The sequence below is a fragment of the Oryctolagus cuniculus genome, chromosome 2 (genome assembly GCF_964237555.1).
Source record: "Oryctolagus cuniculus chromosome 2, mOryCun1.1, whole genome shotgun sequence".
NCBI classification, from domain to species: Eukaryota; Metazoa; Chordata; class Mammalia; order Lagomorpha; family Leporidae; genus Oryctolagus; species Oryctolagus cuniculus.
In genome coordinates this window covers 147,970,081-147,989,655 of record NC_091433.1, presented here as the reverse complement: position 1 = coordinate 147,989,655, position 19,575 = coordinate 147,970,081, and the positions used below count along the sequence as shown (strand labels likewise).

Genomic DNA, 19,575 nt, shown 5'->3' with positions numbered 1-19,575 from the left:
TTGATTTTCAATTGTTCAGGTGCATACACAGAACTAGAAGTAGCCTCCTTTCAAATATTTGGTTGTACAGCTGGTCCTGAAGTGATGCTGTCACTATGCTTTAGCTCCAATGACCCAACTTGTGTCCAGACTGTGAATCAGACCTGGAAGGCTAAATTAGGCTGCCAGACAATTTCCTTCAAATTAATTGTGTGTTATTAAGCCCTACTTTTTTCTTTGAAAAGCTTGATCTCCTAAAGGGGTATTATTTGTCTAATTTTAGGGATGTATCCTCTGTGGAACTGTTAATGAACAATCATCAAGGTATCAAAGCTGAAATCGATGCTCGTAATGACAGTTTCACAACCTGCATTGAACTTGGGAAATCCCTGTTGGCGAGAAAACACTACGCTTCTGAAGAGGTGGGACCCTGCTGGGCTCTGGGGCCATGGGTATAACTGAAGCTGGTTGTAAGCTGTAACATTACTCTAACTTGTGTGAGAGTATGTGGATGTGCATGTACACACAGACACACACATAAATACATATTTACATTCATATGCACCTGCATGCACACATACACAAACACACACACAAGGATTTCAAACCTGCTTTGTTCCTTCTTGTGTGCTAGAATAAGATTGTTAGGACTCCGGGCCAGAGCTGGTAAACCTATGGCACAGAAGACAGTGTTGTCAGGGCTGCAGGTTGCAAAACAGCTTCTCTCCCATCTGTCATCAGCCTTATCCCTGTTTGACACCTCTTGTCCGTCACAGATGACCCTGACCAGTGTGCTTTATAGAGGATGGTTGCTGCTTCTGGGCAGGATGATGGTGCTAAAGGGGAAAAGGGAAAGTTCATTGTGTGGCCCCTTCATGGGAACGACGTCCTCTCAGAGGTCGGGGCTTTGCCCCCATGGTCCCCCTCCCTTCCTGAATGCAAGTGCTGCAGGGAGCAGAGTCCCGAGAGGCTGAGTGCATCGTTGGCCTGCTCGTGACAAAGCAGCTTTGGCAGAGCCTTGTCTTCCTCCCAGCCCTTTCTGGAAGGAGCAATGCCACACTTTCATCCCCTCTCCCAGGAAACAGACTGAACAATCCTTAGATGGTTCCTGGCCTGGTCTCTACAGAAAGTCTGTTTTTGTGAAATGACCCATCAAAGGGAAGACTGAGGGTGTGGTGCGACCCATTAAGATGCTCTGGGTTCCTTCTTTCCATACAGATCAAGGAAAAGTTACTGCAGCTGACAGAAAAGAGAAAAGAAATGATCGACAAGTGGGAAGACCGGTGGGAGTGGTTAAGACTGAGTAAGGATGTACTTCATTTGTCTTTCTGCTTTTTTGGGTACCACGGGAAGCATGCAAGTTTGTTTTTCTGCTTTAATTGACATCATGTTATTACTTAATGATTTTTGGAGTTCTAGATGCTTCTTTTTATTGTCTGTTACTTCATGCTAAATATGATTAATAAGTAAGTTCCCCATGGCATAACCACTGTTTTTAACCCAGGGATGGAGCTCAGTGTTTTAAGTAGGATCTGGGTGTTCTTTACAGTTGGACATCCCTCTGGGTGGGTACAGGTAGAAGCCCCTCCTGCAGTTGTCTTCAAGAAGAGTTCTTACTTCAGAGTCAGGAGGGTAGGGAATGGATCTGAGTATGGCTTGTATTTGATGTTCTCAGTGGAGGGTTAGTAACAGAATGAAAGCTCACATCTCTTAAGGTTTTGTCGTGAGTTGACATTGTTCTAAATGGTTTAAAATTCATGTATGCATCTGTCTACTCCCCACAGTGACCCTGTAAGGTGGATTGTTTTTACTCCTCATTTTATAAAGAGATGCTTGAGTCAGCACAGGGTTTGTAAAGTATAGTACTAGGAGTTTCATGATTGGTATGAACATTATACATAGCCCAGTTCCAGAATTATTTACTGTGCTTTGCCATTCTGTGTTGGAGCTGTGGACTCTGTCCAGATGTTTTAAACCTGTCTGTACTTAATATGAAACCAAATCCACAGCTCCGTTTTTGAAAGCTGTTTGGAGGAGCTAGAGAAGCCACCTGCTATGGGGCCACTGCCCTCAGAATCTCACCTGTTACCATTCTTTGGGTGAGGATTTGGTTTGTAGGTTTTGAGAATTCCAAGGCATTTTCAATCACTGCTGCGAACTAGGCATTAGGTTGTATGTTGGGGCCACAGTGATGACTTGGCGCAGTCCCTGCCATAAAGAGCTAGCATGTCCCTGGTGCAGAGGCAGCATTTCCTCTGTGTGGCCGTGGTGGGGGTTGCCAGGCTGCTGAAGGAACAAGCCAGTCAGCTCTAGTATCATTTCTTACCTGCACAGCCCAAGACACTAGACGAGATGCAGCCATAGCACAAGGCCGAGTTCTAACCTACCTCTCAGAACTGGTGTACATCCTTCCACCAATCTCCTTGTGTGTGGAGGAACAAAATGAAACAGCCTCAGCCTGCACTGTCCTCCTTATCTGTAGTGTTCTCATATCCTTGCCTCCCTCTCAACCCCCTAAAATAAAGCACCCAGCTGTCATCCAACAAAGGGTGCTCTGTGCCTGTCTCTCCCTCAGCATGCTCTGCCTGTGTGTAGAGTGAGTCCCTGCAGGGCTGTGAGGTTGACCTCGTCGAGGAGTGCCGGGGGGTAGGGGTGGGGGTGCAGAGCATGCCTTCCAGATCTGTGCCCTCTAGTACGATAGCCACTGCCAAACATACAGCACCTGAGAACTGGAAATGTTCTCAGAGAGGTGCAGTGAGTATAGAATCCATGTCGCATTTATAGGCTTAGGAGAAAAACAAGGCTGTAATGGATCTCAGTAATTTTTTATACAGATTACATTCTGAAATAGGTTTTGCATTTGGGTGAATAAAATGTAGTATTAATTTCATCCAGTTATTTTCACTCTAAGTGTTAAGTGGCCACTGCAGAGTTGAGCTGTGACATGGTTGCCCATAAACTGGTTGTGCCGGCCCTCGCCACCAGGGGCAGCAGTGCAGGGTGGCTGCTGAGCTGCACTCGCTCACTCTCGGTGCTCTGTGCAGTTCTGGAGGTCCATCAGTTCTCAAGGGACGCCAGCGTGGCTGAGGCCTGGCTGCTCGGGCAGGAGCCCTACCTGTCCAGCCGAGAAATAGGCCAGAGCGTGGACGAGGTGGAGAAGCTCATCAAGCGCCACGAGGCATTTGAAAAGTCTGCAGCCACCTGGGACGAGAGGTTCTCCGCCCTGGAGAGGCTGACGACGGTAAGCAGCTATGGATGCATGTGAGCTTTGCCTGTTGCTTCTTGTGGGCATCCTTTCCCCCACTGCTTGCCTGTTAGACCAGAGAGTTCACTCTCTTTCTTGATTTTTTTTTTTTTAAAGCAGTAAGAATTATCTTAAAATTGGTGAGTCCCTGGAATAGAACTCGGGGAGGAGAAAAAGGACTTGTCCCCTGGATTTACCATCGTTTAATAGTAGCTGTCTGCCCCGGAACATAGGGATAGTGATTTTATCTTTTGATCTGCTTTTTCCGCTTACATCTCATAGAAGTTTGGATCTTCGGGGGGCACAGCCTTAAAATGGTCTTCAGAATTAGAATTCTCACCAAGTAGTAGCTTGGTCCTCGGACATTCTAAATCCACCCCAATCCTGATCATCTTTTCTGCCCACAGAAAAGTCTTGGAATAGGCCTTTGCACTGGCATTTGCTCTCCCAAGACTTTCGCACTCCTGCTAGAGAATGTTCTTTGCGGATGTAAAATCTGTTTCTTTCTGAGTTCTACAATTCTTGTGATTTAAAATGTATTTTCATGCTCATGCTTTAAAAAACAGTACCAGAGCTGGCATTCAGCCAATGGTTAAAATGACTGCATGGTATGTTGGGGTGTGTGCATTCAGGTCTCCAGTTTACTGCTAATTCAGACCTTGGGAGGCAGCAGTAATGGCTCAAGTACTTGGGTTCCTGCCATGCATGTGGGAAACCTGGATTAAATTTGTGGCCCCCTGCTTTGGCCTGACCTGGTCCCAGCCATTGCAGGCATTTCAGGAGTGAACCAGTGGATGGGTGTGCTTACATGTTCTTTTTGTCTCTGCCTCTCAAGTTTAAAAAAGAAAAACAAAAAAAAATTCTTCGGGTGCATGCGTATTGCTCACAAAGTGGCTTCGTTTCAGGTTAGGCCGTTCTGTGGCCATTTTACGTGTTCTTTGGGTTTTGGCTGAACACAGACCCTCACCACAGTACAAGTGGCTTCCTTAAGAATTACTGCAGCTGTGTCTCTTCTACTTCTCTGAGCTGGCGGGGTGTATGTGGGGGGAGGGAGGGTGTCAGCAAAGGTGAGAAATGCGTAGTTAATTTTGTAATTAAGCCCTGGCTCCCCCGGAGCATACCAACAACTCAGAGGAATCCTGCCAGCCTGTGCAATAGACATCGGTTTGCTGTAGTCTTGGGTTGTGGTGGCAGTTGCTGTGAACCTGTTGCCATTTTGCTCAGGCTGTTAGAGCCTCTGGATGTGTGGTGTCGAGTCACTGTAGAAAACTGGACAGGAAGACTGCCTGGGCCCCCAAAACCCCTTCCCTCGGAGAGGGTTTGTGGCTTTGCCAGACATGACTGTGTTCGCCCTCAGCTGGAGCTACTGGAAGTGCGCAGACAGCAAGAGGAAGAGGAGAGGAAGAGGCGGCCGCCTTCTCCCGAGCCAAGCACAAAGGTGTCAGAGGAGACCGAGTCCCAGCAACAGTGGTAAGCTGTGGCAGCCCCAGGGGCTGGAGTCTCAGCTCTGGTAGCATCTGTGTCCACATGCCCCTTCCCATTAGTTCCTTCTGCAGACAATGGAGAATCTACGTAGTTGCCCCTGCATAACACAGAGGACATGAAGCTGGCCAGTCACATAGCTCTGTGGGTGACAGAAGTGGCAGGTGGACAGTACCCTCACTACAGTGTGTGCATGCACACACACTTGGAGTGTCCATGTGGTTCCATGGAGGGTGTGAGCCGCCCAGGTCTCAGGCCCCTGGTTTTGTGACGAGGCTCTTTGAAAGGCTTCGGTGACTTCACAGGAAAGGCAGATATTATTCTCTGTTCCTGAAAGGCCGACGCTGTGCCCGTCCCGGGTGCTCCCTTTGATCGGTGGGAGGGCAGGCAGGGGAGCTTGCACAGTCTTTATAGCAGGAGTGTGTCTGAAGCACTTGGCTGGGCCAAGCCTTCAAAGCAGCTGCAGTCTTTGAAAGAGGGTTCCCAAGGGAGAAGCTCCTGATGCGATTGAGTGATGTTGTTCTCCCCCACCCTTCTTACTTTGTTTTCCTTGTCTTTTTGTCTTCTATCCTTCCCTCTCTGTCTTTCTCCCTTCCCTCTCCCCTCCCAGGGATACTTCAAGAGGAGAACAAGTTTCCCAGAATGGTTTGCCGGCTGAACAGGGATCTCCACGGGTTAGTTACCGCTCTCAAACCTACCAAAACTACAGAAACTTTAATAGACGGACAGCCAGTGACCAGCCCTGGTCTACACTATGAAGTTCACTACCAGTTGTCAAGAACCACTCTTTCCAAATCCTGTCGGTTTTGACTTCTTGGCTCCCTCCCACCTCACACAAAGTGTTAAAATTTTTACTTAATTCTTAGCCTTCCTTGGTTTCATACTTGTTTGCATTTCATTCATGTTTATTTGAGTCTCTTTAACTGATGGATGCTCAGTTGCCTTAAAGCAGCATACTTATTTTTGGTTTATTTTATTGTGAGCTTTTTACTTTATTAAGATTTTTACAGCGAAGCCTTTACATGAATAATTGAAATTAAATGAAATTACATCATAATGAAGAAGAAAACTAGAATCTAACAGGTATGACACATCCAGTTATACTAACAGGGCACAGTACTGTGCTATATGTAGCCCCCTTTACAGCTCTTATTAACCTGCCTTAGTTAACTAGTGACTAGGAAGACTGCTGTGTGAGGAAGGAGACCTCCAGTACCAAGATTAAAACCTGAAGTCAGCTGTGTAACATTCCACGCACGATACATTCAGTTTGGATTTTTTTGAAGATGACAAAGGGAAGTCGGATCTTCTCGGAAAGCTATTTTAGTTTTCAGTACAGAATCTCAACCATTTTGAGACCCTTGAGTGCTACATTCATTTTTATAAGCCAGTAGAAACCAGTTCCTCTCCAGCTTCTTCCTGCCAACCCCTGAGTTGGGAACGCAGCAGCCGTCGCAGCCAGCCTCAGAGTCAAAGGACCCGCTGCTGCCACCTCCAGGCCGCGGGTACAGCGTGGGGCCAGCAGGTGGCAGGTGCTTGGGAAGCCTGCCCAACAGGCTTGCAAGGCCTCTCCCTTCAGTCGATGACTTGGGGATGTCAAAAGTGTTTGCATTTTTCAAACAAACAAGACGAAAGCCATTTTGGTTCATCCTGATTACTTGAAGGCTGCGAGTGGCAGGCTGGCCTCGGAAGCCGGTCAGGGTGTGCAAACAGACTCTCCCCATGTGGCCCAGCTGCCTCTCGGGGAGTCGCCATTCATTTCCGCACAGCTTTTCCCTGAGTTCCCTAGTGAGTCTTTTAGGATGGCATGTATCAGGCTGCCAGCAGGGTTTGAAAATGTTTTAACAGAAATCCTTTTCTTTAAGAGTAGGAGCGGATGAAAGAGGTGATTTCGTGGTACTGATAAAAAACCAAACCCGTAATACAGCAAGGCCTGTGAGACGTCCACTTGCTCATTTGCCATATGTAGAATGTGTTAGTAGAATCAGAAACCTGTTTTGATATGTGTTCTCCATGAGTTAAGTCTAATTTGTCTTTTCATTTCATGATGCATGTCTTTTTTTTTCTTTTGTCAGGATAACATCATATAGCATCTTGTTTGTTTTTCCTTATCTCTATGTACATATCTATCTACTTGTGACTGTAGATGGGTATAGAGATAGATGCCAAGCTTCTTATGTTCTGGGGATAGTGTGCACCATTATTGGGTCTCTGCCTTAAAACACACCGAAATTCATCGTCTTTGGTCATCAAGGAGCCCTGGCTCGTGTCTCGGCTCCAGATTATATTGTGTGTCATTGATCTATATGTATATATGTGATGTTTCCATATATATATATGTGTGTGTGTGTTTCAATTTTGTATCATCAGGACCGATATCCAGTTTTATGCTTTTTATATTCAGAAGACCAAAAAAAGAAAACAGAACTGTGTAAGCACATGAGAAAGGAGAGTGAATGCTATTTCACTCTCATATTTTTATTGAAATTTTTAAATTGTTGCTTACCAGAACAAATTTTTAATTACAATTGGATTATATTGGAAGAAGAAAAAAAAAAAAAAACTTTGCGTTCTTCTCATTGATGGTGCAGAGACTCAAGTTAATGAACTTGAAAATAGTGTTGCTTCGTGCCCTTTGGAAACCAGTTGGGTGCTCCTGTGCTACTAGTTGTCACGTTGCATTTGTGTTCACCTCCTGATCTGAGTATCTCAGGTGTGCTCAGCCACTAAAGCACTCTGGACTAATCATGAAAGAGAAGCAACGTGGGGGTGGGCGGGACAGGGTAGGGGATGTACCCACATGTACCCACTGTTCGATCATAGCACTGTGATTTGCTTTCAATGTTTGTCTCTGGTGGTGTGCTGTCTGTTGGCATGCTTAAAGCACATGTCCATTAAAATTCATTTTGTTCCTTTTATTTTCCTTGTTTTCTTGGTTAGTGGTTCATTTGCATAAACATTAATTATCTCTGCATATGGGTTTGGGGTTTTCTCTTTCCTTCTAACTCTAAAGAAAAAATTTTTGCTGCAGAATTCCCCTCAGAAGAGGCTTCCCTGGCCCTCACCTGCCTTGGAGTCTGACCAAGTATGATAAATTGTAGCCTTTTTCCAAGTAAACATATGTATCCAGGTCATTGCTGTCACGAGCAGTTTTGGAGTCAAACCTGCAGCATGAAATTTTTTTTTAGCCTGGTTTCTGTATATACTAACCCCATTTTCTCTCTGGACTCACACCTGGGCTCAGGCCTTCCAGACCACATTCACTTCCTCCTCACCAGAAGTGTCCTCAAGTCTCACACTAGAAGAAATGTGTCAGCTTGAAAATCCACTCACATTCTTTTGGTTTAGGATTTTGTTTCTTGGTTTATTTCCCCTTTTACAGCTCTCCCTTTAAAAGTGAAAAGACAGAGATATTTAAATAGCCCACTGCTCTTAGGCATGTGTATACAGACTATCATTTGCAAGGCCAGGGTGGTCACAACACCAGACACACACAAGTACACACCACATACATCCTGCCTTCTCTTTCTGCCCCAATAATCTTTATTCCCTGTTGCTATGAGAATAAAGTGTTCCAATCAAAAACACCCTTAAATTGCATAGCCTCCAGTCTCATCCTGATCACGAATGCTGACTGATCATTTGCATAGACAGGATGTAAGCTTGGACTTCTCCCTCCCTTCAGAGCTTTCACCAGCCCTTTTTCCAAAGGGTCAGTCTTGTCAAGCACTGGGCCCATCCGTGCAGATAAGACCTCAGCGAGAGCAGCAGCTCCCAAGGGTTGACAGCTCTGAGTGTTCAGGTGGTGGTGGCCAGTCTACCGTTTATCCTGTTGAAGTTGTTGCCGCTAATTTGGTGCCACTTTGGTTCTGGGCAGCAGTGGTGGGGGACGTATCTAATGAGCGTGCCATTGACACCTCCGTGTTTGTCCGTGTGTGAGGGGTGCAGGTTGTCTGTAATCCACTAAAGCGTCAGCCACACCCAGCTTTAGTTAACTCGCTAATCCCACGCCCTGGGTGTTATCAGCCAGGGGCTATTACGGTTAATGGTACACAGTTGACGGTACACAGGCTGAAAGCGATAATGAATCAAGACCCTACTACATGTCCAAAGCCGAAAAAGCCATGAGGGTTACACTTTAAATGAGCTTGGAAAGGAACGCTCCCGAAGACGTCTGCAGCCTGAAGGGTCAGAGCCACTGGCAGCCCGGCTCGCTCTGGGCTTTCTCGTCTCAGTGCAGCAAGGCACCGTGATCAACCAACCCGTGATGGGGAAGGCCCTGGTTCTGTCTTTGTTTGGGGGTAAATAGCTGTGTGGTGTTGAGTGACTGTGATTGGCTTTTCCAGCTCCTTTAACACAAACTACAACCCACTCACGATACAACTTGGGCAGATGTGGTTCAATTGATGTTTGTTGACTTGCCTCATTTCCTTCCAGCTCTTTCCGTTCCCAAGTCTAACGGGGATGGTAGATGTGAAATGCATGACTGTCGTCCTAATTTCTGCATGTGTTTTTGACAATGTGTTGAGGGCTGGGGGAGGAGAACCAGAGAGCATTTTCAGATCCCAGAGGTCTTTCCTTGTCTTATTTCCGGGGGAATGCCGTGTAGCTCTTGATAGAGTTGTCTATCGATCTGTTTGTGAATGCCCTTTCGCTTCAACTTCCAGCCCTTCTGGTGGCATCCTTGGGTGTAAGGTGGCTGCTGTATAACGTCTACTCTCTCCTATTTAATGCGTGTGATTGTTAACTGTTGTCCTTTTGTTCTAAAGTAACCCTAAGAGGAGATGATTGAGTTACGGTAGAGAAAATGGATTGATCAGAGGAGTAGAGTGCAGTAAAACTCATACTGGCATTTCGCTTTTCTCATTTCCCTGTAAACGGGCGGGTATTAATCCTTCCCCCCACCTTCTAATGTCCTTGGTGTCCAGCTGGCTTTGTGGGGTGTGCAATGGTTTTACTGTACTGCCTCGATCTGTGCCAGGCATTTATACACAGCCACGTGTGTGAGTCAGTTAGGACGGATGTGGTCACCCGCTGTGGCTCATGGGATTAGCTGAACGGCTTCTCCACTGTCCCTAGATGGCAGATACGGCAGACACGAGCGAAATGGTCAATGGCGCTGCAGAACAGAGGACGAGCTCCAAAGAGTCCAGTCCCATCCCCTCCCCCACCTCTGATCGCAAAGCCAAGACTGGCCTCCCGCCCCAGAGTGCTGCCACCTTACCAGCCAGGACCCAGGAGATGCCCTCGGCGCAGATGGAAGGCTTCCTGAACCGGAAGCACGAGTGGGAGGCCCACAACAAGAAGGCCTCGAGCAGGTAACTGCAGCCAAAGCTGGGAAATCAGCCCATCAGGGGACAGGACGAGGTGGCAGGGTAGTGAGTGTTCACAGGCTTCATAGATTTCACACCTCCCTGGGTGTCAGATTCCTGGGACTGACAGTGGAAGGTGGGAGGGGGGTGCTGTAGTTCTTCATATTATTTGTTACCTCCCGCCAGCCCCAATTTTATTGTGTAACAGATAGGGATATGTCTGGTTAAAATAAAGGCTCACTTTCTGTAGGAAAGCCAGTAGTTGTCAAAAAGGGGCCAAAACTTGTATCTGACTCCAAAGCCTACGTGCCTAACCATCAGTAAGCCCAGGTGCCCATGACCACTGTGCACACCCATGCAAGTTACTGTACCCGGCATGTAGAAGGAATCCTGTGTGCCTTCTTAATGGACTACCGTTCCTGTGGAGGACAACATAGGTGCTAGAGTAAAATCAGTGTACGAGGACAGTTTGCCATATCATGGAGCAGAGGCCACCATCCTCTAACTTACCTGAAGGTCCTATCGGTCCCAAAGGACTTTGTGTGTCGGGGGAGGGGGAAATTAAATTGTGACTGCTTTAGGGGGCAACGAGGTAGCACCTGACGTCCCTCTCTGTTCCACCCAGGTCCTGGCACAATGTGTACTGTGTCATTAATAACCAGGAGATGGGTTTCTACAAAGACGCCAAGACTGCTGCATCCGGCATTCCCTACCACAGCGAGGTGCCCGTGAGCTTGAAGGAAGCCCTGTGCGAAGTGGCCCTCGATTACAAGAAGAAGAAACACGTATTCAAGCTAAGGTGACAGCTGTTAGGGCCCAGGGCTGGGCTTGTTTCCACCTCAGGGTTGGTTTTCTCCCATGGGTACCCTGTGTTCAGCTGGGTCACCTCTGAGCTGTTTTAGATCTCCCAAGAAGGTGGAGCAGGTTCAGCCAGATTGCTGTTAAGGTCGCTGGATTCTTTGGGGACTGGAGCCAGCCACTGGCCCCCTGTGGTTTAAAGCACGGCTGAGACTGAAGGAGAGGGAACTTGAGTTCTTATTACCTAGAACACAGGGCTTGTTTCCTAAGACTTAAAGATGATCTCAATTCCTAGTTTAAGGGAAGCTTAGAAAAACCATTTCTCCATCATTTCTGCTTATCCAGACCCAGGAAATGCTGTTCTTTGCTCATGAGTGAACTGGCAGTGGGTCAAGTGAGTCATCACGGAGACAGATGGAGACAAACAGGAAATGCTTGGGTGGGGCCCAGGCCCCCTCTGCCACCTGCCTCCCAGTGGCTGCTCCAGCTGCCCCCAGAATTATCTAGCCCCACATGTCTCTTCCCCCTGGGATGCATCACATCCCCACAGAGGAGATCCAAGCTCAGAAGTTCTCCTCACCCTTGAAAATAAGCAGAGGAAAAAAAATCATCCTATCTTTAAAAAATGTAAAAAGTAAACATTTCAGCAGTCAGAATGTGACCGTGGTTTATGCTGGTTTGCTCTGTAGCTCTGAGATCTGAAAAAGCTCTGGTCTTCAGCTGTGTTTGCATTTCATGCCGGGTAACCAGGCCAAGGACTCCACGGAGAGTGACGCCTTTGGCATGATTTATTGAGCTCTGTCCGCGAACGCTGTTGGCGGGTGCTCCAGACTCTGGGATGCTTTCCGGCTTGTCAGACAAGGTGCAGACAGCCCAACTCCTGGCTGCTGTCTCCCTGTGCTCCCGTGATGCAGCCCCAGAGTCGGGATTGGCGTTATCCCCTGTGGCACCAGCGATGCCCTCATCTCGTTACAGTAGCGCAGTAGCTGAAGGAACCTCTTCAGGTCATACCAGTGGCCTCACACATGTGGCTGCTTTTATTCTGAAATGCATGAGAAGAAAAACCTAGGAGACCTTTTCTACATGTCAGAGATCATGGAATTAAGTTTTAAATACAGAGGATCCAGGCCGGCACCGCGGCTTACTAGGCTAATCCTCCACCTTGCGGCGCCGGCACACCGGGTTCTGTCCCGGTTGCCCCTCTTCCAGGTCAGCTCTCTGCTATGGCCAGGGAGTGCAGTGGAGGATGGCCCAAGTACTTGGGCCCTGCGCCCCATGGCAGACCAGGAGAAGTACCTGGCTCCTGCCATCGGATCAGTGCGGTGCGCCGGCTGCGGCGGCCATTGGAGGGTGAACCAACGGAAAAGGAAGACCTTTCTCTCTGTCTCTCTCTCTCACTGTCCACTCTGCCTGTCAAAACAGAGGATCCAAGCTCAGCAGCAGAATTTCAAAAGAACTCATCATTCTTTGTTAAAGTCATTTATTTGAAACACAGAAAGACAGAAAAAGCTGCTGTCCCTCGATTCACTCTCCCAAATGCCCGCAGTGACCAAGGCTGGGCCCAGGCCAGAGCCAGGAGCTAAGAACTCAGTCTAGGTCTTCGTGTGGGTAGCAGGGAACCAGCTGCTTGTGCATCAGTGGTTGCCTCTCAGTGTCTGCGTTGGTGAGAAGCAGGAATCACGAGCTGGAGCAGGAAATTTGTTCTAGGACATTGGGGTCTTAACCACCAGGCCAAACCTCCATCCCACTGCGATGTGGGATGCAGGTGTCCCCAGTGCCTCTTAACCACTGTGCCAAGCACACCCCTGTATGGCTGCTTGTCCAGGGAACTGTCGCTGGGTCTGTGCAGGTCCCCAGATGTGGTGACATGTACAGAGCTCTCTGGCACTTCTGATAGGATTCCTAGGGCCTGTTTATATCCCACTGAGGCACTGAGAGCTGGGGGCTTCTATTTTTCTGAAGTTAAATCACAGCTGACTTTCTTCCTTGGAATTGCAGACTGAATGACGGCAATGAGTACCTCTTCCAAGCCAAAGATGATGTAAGTTTTTTAGTTTCATTTCTCTCAAATATTTAGGAGTATGTTGCCGGTGTTGGTGGCATAATCACTTTATTCGTCATACTCGTATGCTTCATGAGCAGAGATGGCCTCTGTCTTCTGGCCTCCGCTGTCACTATCACTGGAGGTGTGGTGCCCTTTCTGTCTCTAGGAGGCAGTGCATGTCACCTTGTGCCCCTGCTGAGGGAGGACAGAGTGCGGAATCGGTGGAAGTTGAGGGAGGAGAACCTTGCCCGCAGTCTTGGGGCAGGAGGCCCAGTGAGGTGGTTCCAGGGCTGGCATGGCTTCTGACGCCCTCTGCTGCCGAAAACTAGCTGTGCTCCATGGTTGTCCTCCACCATGAGGTGGTTGACGAAAAACCCTTGAAATTTGAAAGAACGTGGAACCCCACACCCGAGAAGTGAGCCCTGTCTTCCCACTCTGGCCGATCTGTAGGACCGCATTCTAGAGTGGTGAGTTCTCATGGGAGGTGGGCTGTGTTCACTCTGCTCACTCTGACAAAACAGAGGTGCCTTTTCAGGCAGTGCCCAGAAGTGGCTGCTCACCTTCAGCCAGACATGCCAGTCCCCAGCCTTCTGGCCACTGGAGGCTGGGATGGTCACCGGGGTGGGGCCGGGACACCTCACAGCCACACCTCGTGGTTGAGTCTCACCTGTGTCCCCTCCTTTGTCCAGGAGGAAATGAACACGTGGATCCAGGCCATCTCCTCGGCCATCTCCTTGGATAAGCACGAAGTGTCCGCCAGCACCCAGAGCACGCCAGCGTCCAGCCGGGCACAGACCTTGCCCACCAGCGTCACCATCACCAGCGAGTCCAGTCCCGGCAAGCGGGAGAAGGACAAAGAAAAAGACAAAGAGAAGCGGTTCAGCCTCTTTGGCAAAAAGAAATGAACTCCTTCCCTTCACATCCTGCCATTCTCTTACCTTTTCAGTGAAATTCCAGCATGCAAGCTCAGAACCAACACATTACTCTCTGTGCCTAATGTTCCTCAATGTGGTTGATTTTTTTTTTTTTTTAATTTATAGAGCATTTCTGGGGGGAGGGAGGGTAAGGGAAATACACCTAAATACTCTATCTCCAAGTTATAAAAGTTTGAGGTGCAGAGGGAAGGCCAGATTTTTTTTTAAAAAAATGAAATTATATAGATTAGAGCTCAATATTAAAACTGTTCCTCAATTTTGTGAGGCTGTGTTGGAAATAACCCGCCTCTAGTGCTGTTGGTATGCAAGGCAGCGGTGCTTACCCAGTATCTCCTGTGCTCACCAGAGACAACATGTACCAGTTTCCCAACACCATTCTCTTCCATTGACTTCCGGTGGTCACCCTCAGTTTTGACGCTTAGAAGTGCCCGTGGTGGGTGTAACCTTTATTAAACAGATCGTGTCTTATGATCTTGCTGCAGCCACAAGTGCAGCTCTCCATAACTCTACAGACCAAACCGTTTGTATCTGGCATCACTTACTAACACACAACATGCGGCTTTTCTGCATCAACCCTGACGACGGTTAAGAATGTCGGTATACAAGAAGGAATAGAAAACTGATACTGTTTTAAATAATCTGTAATTTCAATTTTTTTTTGCTGAAATACATTATATTGTATGTTTGAGATAATTCTAGTACAAAGTATAATAAACCTAGATGTATAATAAGCCCTTTAAATCATTGGTAAGTGTACAAGTGGAACTAAAGCATTTACTGGACAAAGTAATGTTACTCTAATGGTTACTTGCTCGTGCGTTGCCACACTGTGTTATAATTTGCTTCATTACCTTGCTATTTGATACATAGTGTGCATTTCTGTCACTGTAACTATTGTAATGACAAATTTTCATCCGACTGCACAATCAAAACGGCATTGATAGGAATGAACTCCAGAGGCTGGGCCTGACCAGGGAGTGGTCGCTCAGGCCTGGTGCTCCGTTGTACGACCTGTACCTCTCAACTCTTGCCCTATCTGTTAAATATATGCTATGTCATTAAATGCTTTTAAATCCAGCACGGCGACTGTTGTTTTTCCTGCGCCCTGCATCTTGCTATGTAGGGAAACTACAGAGGGAGAAACAGCAAAGGGGCAACATGCAGTCGGCCTGGGTTCTTTTGTACCATTGCACAAGTGTGGTGCACAGGCTTTAAAAACTACAGCAAGCAGAGGGATGAAGTCTGGGCAGTTATGGATCTAGATTTTATCTTTCATCTAGGCAAGACTGATCAGAGAGCTGGTCTGCCCTGGGCTCTGTGACACCTGGCTGGTGAACGTTTGTGTCCAGGGTCACAGATAATAATATCTGGGGTTTTGTGAGCTACATGGTATCTGTGGCTACTTAACTGCTGCTGTGTGATCTGGAGGTAGTTGCTGACGAAATGGGGACAATTGGGCATGGTTATATTCTAATAAAACCATATTTAGGAACATAAATAAGAATTTCAAAAAAATTCCACGTGGCACAGAATATTCTTTTGCTTTTCAAAAACATTTAAAATGTAAAGTCTGCTGCAAGTTAAGCCACCGTTTGGGACACCCACACCCCTATGTCTTTGTGCCTGGGATTGAAGTCCTCCTATTTCTGATCCAGCTTCCTGCTGATGTGCCTGGCTCAAGTACTTGAGTCCCTGCCATCCATATGCGAGACTCAGATGGAGTTCCTGGCTTTTGTCTTCAGCCTGTCCCATCCACAGCTATTGTGAATGTTGTGGAGTGAACCAGCGGATGGAAGAGCTCTCTCTATGTGTCTCTCTCTCTCTGCCACTCTGCCTTTCAAATAAATAAAAATGAATAAAAAACAGAATGTAAAATTTATACAGATCCTAGAGAGACAGCAACAGACAAAATTTGGTGTGGGCCATAGTTTGCTGACCTCAGCCGAGGGTCGGGCTTGTTTGCAAGCACTCTGCTTGTCCTGTTTCATCTGGGTAATGGACTCCATTGTGCTTGCATGTTTTCTTGCAGAAGTGTCAGTAGGTTGCTAGTATCACGCGTATCCCATAAGTTACTCCGTGAAGACCGTGCTTGATGTTCCTCATTCCTGCACTCACAGCTGAATGGCACAAGAGCTTTCTCCTACCTCTAGTGGACTGAGACCTCACGTTTCCTCACCCTCTTCCGCATGCACCAAAGGCCATTTGTGTCTGTAGGCCACCCCTTTGCCCTGGTTCAGTTCTCAACAGATGTGTCATTAGGAAAAAGCATCTTGGAAATCACTGTGGTTAATCACAGCCTACTCTCGAGAAAGCCTTGTCAGTGATCCCAGAATCCTGCAGAAAATACCCACACACAACACCTTGCGTGTAATTTCAGTGGTTTGCGGATCACTGATGAAAAGCCCGAGTGTGTGGCGTTGACTGACTGGAAGCTCCTGCTGAGGCCTAGTGAAGTGGAAGGTGGAAGGTGATGGGGAACGGGAGGATGAGGAGCAGCAGAAGAAGCTCCAGTGAAGACAGACACTGCAGAAGTGACAGCCACACAAGACCGTGAGCTTCATGCCTGCTGGGGTAGATAACAAGTTAGTATTCCTCTTCTATCTAATATTTGTGCACATTGGTTTTTATTGCTATAATGTGCTGAAAACTTGAATCATCTGAGGATGAACGCATGCATTCATGGGCTTGTAAGCATGTTCAGTGAACTTTGTTCATATGAATTTTATTTTTCTCTGAGTGTTTTATAATTTGAACTGGTAATGCTGGCCTCTGAATAAATCTGAAGAGTGAGCAGTAAGGACAAGGCTCTGCAGTGGTGGTGAGTGAAGGCCACTTTTTATCATACTTGCTTGTCTCAAGTTGGGATGAAACTTCAGTTGGCCCTTCAGTGTTGGGTTCTGGTTGAATTGGCTTCTGTTTTCTTGGGGGGTACTTAAGAGGATGGTGCTTGACAGGATCCAGGCATCTAGAAGATGGAACGATGTATCAAACTGGATGATGGGCACGTCCTCATTTTCTCATTAAATTTCTGGCACTTTTATAAATGGGTGTATATGGAGGACCTATGATAATTCCCCTAGGCACATTTACTTTTTTTTTTTTTTTTTTTTTTTTTTTTTTTTTTTTTTTTTTACGTAAGAGAGAGCTCACCCATTTTCTGAGTTACTACTCAAATGCCTAAAGTCTTTAGGGCTGGGCCAGGCCAAAGCTGGGAACTAGGAACCCAAAGCAAGTCTCCCACATAGGTTAGCAGGAATCCAACTACTTGAGCTACCACCTGTTGCCTCCCGGGGTGTCCATTAGCAGGAAGCTGGAATGTGGAGTGGGGGGAGAACTCATTCTTCGGCATTACAATGTGGTATACAAGTTATGTGTCCCAAGCAGCATCTTGACCACTACACCAAATGCTTGCTCCACACAGTCTCAGTGTATTTTCATTTGTTAGTTGGAATTCTTAAATAAAGAAATAATTTGCCTTCATCTAGTGTGGCACAGTTTATGTGTGAAGGTAGGATGAGTGCTTATTTTCCCATTTATGTTACTTTTCCATGTTTACATTTTTTAACTTTTATTTAACAAATATAAATTTCCAAAGTACAGCTTATGGATTACAGTGGTCCCCCCCATAACTTCCCTCCCATCTCCCGCTCCCTCTCCCATCCCATTCACATCAAGATTCATTTTCAATTCTCTTTATATACAGAAGATCAATTTAGTATATACTAAGTAAAGATTTCAACGTATTTTCATTTATAATGGATTGGTTCCTATCATCCTTAGAGGATGAGCTACTAATTTTTCAAAAGCATTATAAACTCTTGGGTTCAAATATATTTGGTGAGTTTTGTTCAAATGAATTTATCTTTATTTTTAACTGAACAGTTTATAATTTTTAACTGTCCTAAGCATGTCCCATGACCTAGAAAGTTATTTTTTAAAAGGAAAACAAAAAAGGCAAAAACTTTTGTCCCCCAAAGTCAAAACTTGCTTCACCATCAAAGGTCATGGTGAAATATTTCACTTCCCAGCCCCCAGTGCTATCCATCCATGAAATTATCCTTATTGAAACAAAAGTGCCCCATTTTGAGGAAAAGCCTCTTCAGGTTGGCCTCAGAATCATTTTGCTAGAACCCTGGAATCTGTAGTTTCATCCCAAGGCAAGAAGTTACTAGATAATCCTGGAACTTTTTTTCTGAAAAACCCTGATTTCTCATAGGAGAAAATGATAGTTCAAGACTACAATTTGAGAATTAGGACTGCTTAATGCTCCTGTATTGGTCCTGGGTTCTAGACCGTGTAAGTTGGTAAAAGCTGGGGGAAAAAAATGAGTTCATGTTCAAATTTAGGACTGCAGGTTTTTTTGTTTTCTGTTTTTACTTAACATTTTTCTTAAATGGTGGCTTTTCATATTTGAAAAGCAGAGTAAGAGTGAGATCCACTTTTCATCTGCTGGTTCATTCCCCAAATGCCCACAAGAGCTAGGACTGGGCCAGGCAGAAGCCAGGAGCCCAGACCTTCATCTGAGCCTCCCATTGAGTGGTGAGAGCCTAAGCACTTGAGCCATCATCTGTTGCTTCCCATGACGCATTAGCAGAAGCTGGATCGGAAGCAGAGAAGCCAGGACTCTAACTGGCACTCCGATAGTAGACATAGGCATCCCAAGAGCAGCTGAACCCACTGTGCCGCAGCACCTGCCCCAGCATTTTCTATTTTACATCAGAATCTCCGTTTTCTTTTTTTAAATTTTACTTATTTAGAGAGCAAGTGAGCAGGGGAGACCGAGAAAGGTCTTCCATCCTCTGGTTCACTCCCCTAAATGTCCACTACTGCCACTGCTGGGCAAAAATCTGAAACCAAGAGCCAGGAGTTTCCTTGGGGTCCCCCTAGTGGGTGCAGGAGCTATCTTGTGCCATCCTCCATTGCTTTCCCAGCACATTAGCAGAGAAAAACCTCCGTTTCTACTCAGAATCATGACTCAAGAATACAGGGTGTAGGGGCTAGCCCTGTAGCATAGCGGGAAAAGCAGCCGCTGCAGCACCGGCATCCCATATGGGCACCAGTGTGAGTCCCGGCTGCGCCGCTTCCAATCCAGCTCTCTGCTGTGGCCTGGGAAGGCAGTAGAAGATGGCCCAAGTCCTTGGATCCCTACACCCACATGGAAGACCTCGAAGAATCTCCTGGCTTCAAATCAGCCCAGCTCTGAATGTTGCAGCCATTTAAGGAGTGAATCAGCAGGTGGAAGACTTCTCTCTCTCTTTCTCTCTCTCTCTCTCTCTCTCTCTCTAACTCTGCCTTTGAAATAAGTCAATATTTTTTTTAAGATTTATTTATTTATTTATTTGGAAGTCAGAGTTACACAGAGAGAGGAGAGGCAGAGAGAGAGAGGTCTTCCATCCGATGGTTCACTCCCCAGTTGGCTGCAACAGCCAGAGCTGTGCCGATCTGAAGCCAGGAGCCAGGAGCTTCTTCCAGGTCTCCCAAGCGGGTACAGGGGCCCAAGAGCTTGGGCCATCTTCTACTGCTTTCCCAGGCCATAGCAGAGAGCTGGACTGGTAGTGGAGCAGCCAGGACTCTAACCGGTGCCCATATGGGATGCCAGCGCTTCAGGCCAGGGCATTAACCTGCTGTGCCACAGCACCGGCACCAAAATAAGTCAATCTTAAAAAAAAATAACAACATAGGGCATTAAATTAGAATATCATATAATTATTTGCTTTATCTCATACGTACACAATAACAATACTCCCAATATAATTACTGAGAAAGCTATTATTATTATTA

At 46.7% G+C, this 19,575-nt stretch overlaps 1 protein-coding gene across 9 annotated transcripts in view; it reads left to right on the top strand.

Moving 5' to 3' along the window:
- Nucleotides 1-14,871, top strand: part of SPTBN1 (spectrin beta, non-erythrocytic 1) — a 213,234-nt gene extending 198,363 nt beyond the window's left edge. For 7 of the 9 annotated variants that reach the window (XM_051838931.2, XM_051838933.2, XM_070069118.1 and 4 more), the window contains 9 exons: nt 263-401; nt 1,198-1,282; nt 3,024-3,220; nt 4,581-4,693; nt 5,316-5,379; nt 9,785-10,023; nt 10,643-10,816; nt 12,814-12,856; nt 13,549-14,871. In XM_051838931.2, the coding sequence (XP_051694891.2) occupies nt 263-401; nt 1,198-1,282; nt 3,024-3,220; nt 4,581-4,693; nt 5,316-5,379; nt 9,785-10,023; nt 10,643-10,816; nt 12,814-12,856; nt 13,549-13,764 (1,270 nt within the window). In that variant the 3' untranslated portion in view covers nt 13,765-14,871. Of the gene's footprint in view, nt 1-262; nt 402-1,197; nt 1,283-3,023; nt 3,221-4,580; nt 4,694-5,315; nt 9,007-9,784; nt 10,024-10,642; nt 10,817-12,813; nt 12,857-13,548 lie in introns of all 9 variants that reach the window. The other 2 variants (XR_011386645.1, XR_011386646.1) reach the window with 1 other exon arrangement.
- Nucleotides 14,872-19,575: the final 4,704 nt, after the last annotated feature.